The sequence below is a fragment of the Salvelinus sp. IW2-2015 genome, linkage group LG30, assembly GCF_002910315.2.
Source record: "Salvelinus sp. IW2-2015 linkage group LG30, ASM291031v2, whole genome shotgun sequence".
Classification (NCBI taxonomy): Eukaryota; Metazoa; Chordata; class Actinopteri; order Salmoniformes; family Salmonidae; genus Salvelinus; species Salvelinus sp. IW2-2015.
In genome coordinates, this window is record NC_036869.1 from 20929927 (window position 1) to 20936781 (window position 6855).

General features: G+C 40.4%; 1 protein-coding gene across 3 annotated transcripts in view; it reads right to left on the reverse strand.

Annotated features, from left to right (window-relative positions):
- Positions 1 to 259: 259 nt before the first annotated feature.
- Positions 260 to 6855, reverse strand: part of LOC111955389 (nuclear factor of activated T-cells, cytoplasmic 2-like) — a 41123-nt gene continuing 34527 nt past the window's right edge. Inside the window, exon 10 of one of the 3 annotated variants that reach the window (XM_070436009.1) lies at positions 260 to 1469. In XM_070436009.1, coding sequence (XP_070292110.1) covers positions 1438 to 1469 — 32 coding nt within the window. In that variant the 3' untranslated portion in view covers positions 260 to 1437. Of the gene's footprint in view, positions 3234 to 6855 lie in introns of all 3 variants that reach the window. The other 2 variants (XM_070436008.1, XM_070436007.1) reach the window with 2 other exon arrangements.

Here is a 6855-nt window from a genome sequence, read left to right on the forward strand (position 1 = left end):
TTAGACAGCCTCACCTTGATGTTCATTGGAGAACCCCTCATGGGGTTCAGCCATGTTTAGACAGCCTCACCTTGATGTTCATTGGAGAACCCCTCATGGTTCAGCCATGTTTAGACAGCCTCACCTTGATGTTCATTGGACAGACCCTTTATTAATTAAACAAATGTTATTTATTTGTGTATTTATTTTTCATCAATGAAAAGCGTGCACTATTTCCTCATAAATAAGGGGTGTAATATTAAACTACAACCAACAATCGTTAGAAGTCTTATAGAAAATACAATGAAATGTACAGCTGTGACGACATTTATCTCACGCCTCCCGAGTGGCGCAGTGGTCTAAGGTACTGCATTGYAGTGCTAGCTATGCCACTAGAGATCCTGGTTGAGTCCAGGCTCTGTCGCAGCCAACTGCGACCGGGAGACCAATGGGGCRGCGCAAAGTTGGATAYAATTTTTGGTATATTTGATTACATTAAAAAGTCATCATCCAGAAGAGGTATGGCACCTTTGGTAGGGTTGGGTTATGTCCAATTAGATTGACTGCATTGGTATTACAAATCAATGGAAATCTGTGATTGCTACATCCATTTTTGGACTTTTAAACTCATGACATATAGACATTGATTTATTTCGAGATCCATTTAATCAACAAACAATAAGATTTTAAATATATATTTTAATGACAGGCAGACTAAATAAAATAATAAAATAAAAAAATAAAATGAAATTGCCAACATCATGACAGAAAAAATATGTTTCTCAATCATATTCAGTTTTTTTTCATAATTTTCTTAGTAATTACAGACATTTTCATGAMGTTGTTTTTATTTACAATTACAAAAGCTTACATTGAGGCTACATACATGATTACACATGATAAAATAATAAAACYGTTTAAAAGGTAGCCCATGGTCAGCACACTTATTGAAATCCGGCACTGCATACCCCTAACTGGATRCCATCTGCATCCACAATACAGTATATACAGTACGATGTTGGTGAAAACGCACTTTGGCTCTTTGGTGATGAAATGTAACATATCCTTAGCATTATATCAAAAAAGTTGGATTTGTACGTAATACATTCGATAATGAGCACCGAGCTRTGTTGGCATAGCCGTGCAGGTTTCTTTTAACAACTTTTGAGGATTTTACATTTTGTGGTCGTCATCTTTAAAGTTGTTTCCGCGGGTCACAAAAATCTAAATTAGCATGACACAAACTGAATTAAATGTTAAAAGGCTTTGAAAATTAAAATGTTTGGTATACGCTCAGTGGCGTGTATTCATGAATGCCAAGGGAAGCAAGGCTTCCCCAAATATTTGACCAATACATCGTTCTTCTCTCTGTGTTTTCATAATTTTCCTTCAATTCGCAAGTGGCTGAATCTCACCGGAGAAATCTCATCTGAGTGAGGGAAACAGCGCCCCTCTGTCTCAGTATGTATCGCCCATGTATCTGATGCTGTCTGGAACAAAAGAGTATAACATGTTGACGCTGTAGCAATTGATTAATTGATGCCAGCAAGCATTTGGCCTCCCTTGATTTAAAAAAAATAAATAATTAGCCAATCATCGTTGAGCTAAGCTCAACTGTGGGTTGTTCTGGTGCAGCAAAACGCCCCCCAAGGGAGGCCAGTTTAGATTTGGCTTCACACCAATCAAATCAGATCTTCTGGATCACTTGTGTTGATGTACTGCAGTAGCTAGCTTGCTAAATTGGCCCTTTCCTAAGCCATGGATGGAGATGTGGATTTAGACTTGTGGTTTTGACTTAATTCTCTGTACAGGCCAATGACGGCGATTCTGATCTAACCATAAATGAATATGTTGTGCCACTGGCCTGAGATGATTTAAGTTCAATATGTAGCCTAGATGTAGTCTAGTAGGCTCACATTAACTAGCTAGCTAACTTAGCTGGTTCATTGTTGCCCATGCGAGGAAGTTAGGCTAGCAAGCATTTTAGCTAGGTAGCCTATGACAACAAAACTAAAAGTGTACTGTATGACAGAGCCCTAGACCGTTGTGCCAACATGAAAGTGAGGAGGATGGCATTGGCGTTCAACTAGTCTACCAGTAGGGGGAGTCCACATTTTTTGTTTTACTTCCATGCGCACACACACATACATMCACACAGACTGACAGAAATCAATACCATGGACAGCCACATGATATTTAGCAACATTGATTGGACTAAATCGTTTTTGGTATCTTTAAGTTTGTTTTCAGAGTATTAAACTAAGCATATATAGCCTTGTTGATTTGATGATGTTTAAATGTTTAAGTTGAAATGGTGCTGAAATAGCAGACGCAGGGCTCTTTTTGTCTTTGTGCTGACTTGCGGTAACTTGCGGTAACATTAACTTGCTTGACTATAATGCAGGTGATATAACTGTTTGTTGCATGCAATATTTGCTTTGTGGACTTCACTGGACAGATGTTGCTCTCCGGTTTTGTGAAACAAACGTATGTGTAGTTGAATTTATTCCGCCACTGTGTGACTGTTGTCTTTTTGTTGTCACGGGCCTTATTGTATATCACGGTGGCGTATGAACKAATGGGTTATAGAGCAAACAACGCAATTATCACAACGTAGGTTGTAATATGACTTTTTTACTTTCTTGGCTTGCTCAGGGGTTTTGCTCAGGGATTTTACCCACTTGCTTCTGGTACACGCTCAGTGAAATCTTCAAAAAATAACAGGAAATTCAAATGAATATGAAAAGCATATACTAAAATATGAAAATACAACATGTCTTCTCAAAATCGATATCCATCTTACCTCTAAATAGTTTTTTGTCCCAATGGGAAAGTGAGCCTGTCAGGTAGCCGGTAGCCCAGAGTCCAGCCTAKCTGATCCAATGCAATTTTCCTGATTTTTAACTTTTTAGATTTTTTTCTCTGGCATCCATTGATTTAGTCACCGTAATTCTGGCCATCCTACAAGGGTAAAAACTCCAATAACTTGTGAACATATTATGATAAAGATATGAGGTTTGGACCATTTGTTTTCTTAGAGGATTATCTACACAATTAACATWTTATTCTACCCATTTGTCAAAAGATGCGATTTTGACTTAACACCCTATATACAGTACATATGAAGGGGGGCAATCAGACAGTAGAATGACGTCATGGCCTTTCTGGAGCCCGTGTGATTGTTGGTCACAATATAGATGCTCTTTACTGCTCGTTACTGCGGACAGTCAGATCATTCCTTATGATGTCATTCACTGGAGAACAAGAAAGTGTGGGATAATGGTTAGGACAGTGTGTAACACATAGGCCTGTAGTACTTCTAATGGTGTACTGCCAGTTTACAAATCGCATTGACACTTATGCTCCACAAGGTGTCATATCACTGTTTTTTCCTAGCAACCACAGGCAGAGATCATCTTTGCAACAGGTACTCACTTTATTTGGTAGTGCTTCCTGTTTCTGTACTACATAAGATCAAATGGAAACTTTTCTCTAGAATGTACAGATGTATATGTGTTTTCCGACACCTACAGTATAAGCTAACCAAGGGCATTGTTTCCATGTTAAACCACATTCTGTAGCAAACTAACTATTATAATGTGTCAGCCCTGGGTTCAAATACACATGTATATGAGTATCTGGTATTTAAAATACTTTTTTCTGTGTATTTGAGCATTTTCAAATACACAGTCCAAAACAAGTACTCTTATTTGAGTATTGGAATGGTAATTTGTAAAAACGAAATAGTCTACCAATTTGTATTTGAGAGTATTTTCAAATACTTATTTCAAATACTATTTTAAAATACCTGGGTTAAATGCATGGGAGTGTATTTGGGTCAGTGTATTTTAGTATTTTCAAATAAGTGAAAGTGTATTTCCAAAAACATTAACAGAATTGAGCTTTTTCTTGGTTTCTTTTTAATGAATTTTAATGGTTATATATTGTCATTGATGTGTTAATAAAACAGAATGAATAAATTATACTGTAATGTATTATACTGTAACGTATTATACTCAAACATATGGCCTTTTTCTTTTTGCCTAATACAGTCCTCACCATATTTGAACAGTAAAGCAAACATTTTAATACTAACAATTAATACTTWTTTACTCTCCAGCATTTTAGATTTGAGATGAAATTATGAATATGAGGTCACAGTACAAGTTTGTACTTGGTATAGTGATTGCATGCAATGGATATGGGATCAAATATACTTCTGAGTACTTCTTTAAGTGAATTTGTCCATGTACTTATGACTTCTCCAAATGGGAGGACTAGATACATGAAGTGCTTTTACTTCTAAACGGTAAATCAGATATTTATGAAAATTGCCTCAAATAAAAGGTGAMACGCTGTACTCTTGATCTCAAATCCAAAATACTGGAGTATAGAGCCAAAATGTAAAATGTTAGCTTCACTGTCCAAATATATATGGTGAGAACTGCATGTCAATTCTGTCCAGATCACATGCTCAACTTCATTTTATTTACCTCTGAAAAGCAATGAATCATAAATGAACACACAAGGTAACAAGCCTCTGCAATAATCAACACAATACACAAATAACTAGACGTAATGGCAGACTTCTACACAACATGTAGAGTTTAGTCATGACGAAGGCTTGCTAAATCGTCATTATTTGGATGCCAAAGCACATTTAGCGACTAGGGGAGTCTAATTGTATCCATTCTGAAATGATCGATAGCGTGTACTCTCACTGACCTTGCCAGGCTTAGTGTCGGTTCACACACAGATCAACAACTTCAGCTGGCTTTTAGCTGGGGACTATTTAAAGCTTTGACCCACATAGCTGGACAAGCAAGGGAAAGGGAGCATCCACAAAAAAAAGTGTTACTCTGAATCCCATATCAACCCCTACACCCTTCCACCCTGCCTCCTGGGTCATATGTGTCAAACTCATTCCACGGCAGGCCGAGTGTCCACCCTTGTACTTGACACGTACAAGTACAAGAGTGTCCACCCTTGTAGTACAAGAGTGTCCACCCTTGTACTTGACACGCTAATTAGTGTTACAGGTTTCGGTTTTTCTATTTTCGAGGTAGCACATTAGCACGTAGGGAGCACTGATTTGTGTCACCTTGTTAGTAAGAATGTGTTACACCTGTGCTGGCTTGTCCATCTCGTTAGTCGGAAGGTGTTTCACCTGTGCTGGCTTGTCCATCTCGTTAGTCGGAAGCTGTTTCACCTGTGCTGGCTTGTCCATCTCGTTAGTCAGAAAGTGTTTCACCTGTGCTGGCTTGTCCATCTCGTTAGTAGGAAGGTGTTTCACCTGTGCTGGCTTGTCCATCTCGTTACATCGTTACATCTCTTGTCCATCTCGTCACACACACGCAGCGCCGACAGAGATGGCCGCCTCGCTTCGCATTCCTAGGAAACTATGCAGTATTCTGTTTTTTTACGTGTTATTTCTTACATTGGTACCCCAGGTAATCTTAGGTTTTATTACCTACAGTCGGGAGGAACTACTGGATATAAGAGCAACGTCAACTTACCATCATTACGACCAGGAATACGACTTTCCAGAAGCGGATCCTCTGTTTTGTCCACCACCCAGGACAATGGATCGGATCCCAGCCGGCAAACCAAAACAACGTTGCCGTAAAAGGGRCAGACGAAGCGGTCTTCTGGTCAGGCTCCGGAGACGGGCACATTGCGCACCGCTCCCGAGCATACTACTCGCCAATGTCCAGTCTCTTGACAACAMGGTTGATGAAATCCGAGCAAGGGTGGCATTCCAGAGAGACATAAGAGACTGTAACGTTCTTTGCTTCACGGAAAGATGGCTCACTCGAGACGCGCTATCAGAGTCGGTACAGCCAGCTGGTTTCTTCACGCATCGCGCCGACAGAAACAAGCATCTTTCTGGTAAGAAGATGTCGACCGCATTATCTAGCAAGAGAATTCTCTTCGGTTATAATCACAGCCGCATATATTCCCCCCCAAGCAGACACATCGACGGCCCTGAACAAACTTTATTTGACTCTATGTAAACTGGAAACCACATATCCTGAGGCTGTATTCATTGTAGCTAGGGATTTTAACATGGCTAATCTGAAAACAAGACTCCCTAAATTCTATCAGCATATCGATTGTGCTACCAGGGCTGGTAAAACCCTGGATCATTGTTATTCTAACTTCCGCGATGCATATAAGGCCCTCCCCCGCCCTCCTTTTGGAAAAGCTGACCACGACTCCATTTTGTTGCTCCCTGCCTATAGACAGAGACTAAAACAGGAAGCTCCCGCGCTCAGTTCTGTTCAACGCTGGTCCGACCAATCTGATTCCACGCTTCAAGATTGCTTCAATCACGTGGATTGGGATATGTTCCGCATTGCGGCGAACAACAACATTGACGAATACGCTGATTCGGTGAGCGAGTTTATTAGCAAGTGCATCAGCGATGTCGTACCCACAGCGACTATTAAAACATCCCCAAACCAGAAACCGTGGATTGATGGCAGCATTCGCTCGAAACTGAAAGCGCAAACCACTGCTTTTAACCAGGGCAAGGTGACCGGAAACATGACYGAATACAAACAGTGTAGCTATTCCCTCCGCAAGGCAATCAAACAAGCTAAGCGTCAGTATAGAGACAAAGTAGAGTCGCAATTCAACGGCTCAGACACAAGAGGCATGTGGCAGGGTCTACAGTCAATCACGGATTACAAAAAGAAAACCAGCCCCGTCGCGGACCAGGATGTCTTGCTCCCAGACAGACTAAACAACTTCTTTGCTCGCTTTGAGGACAATACAGTGCCACTGACACGGCCCGCTACCAAAACCTGTGGACTCTCCTTCACTGCAGGCGACGTGAGTAAAACATTTAAACGTGTTAACCCTCGCAAGGCTGCA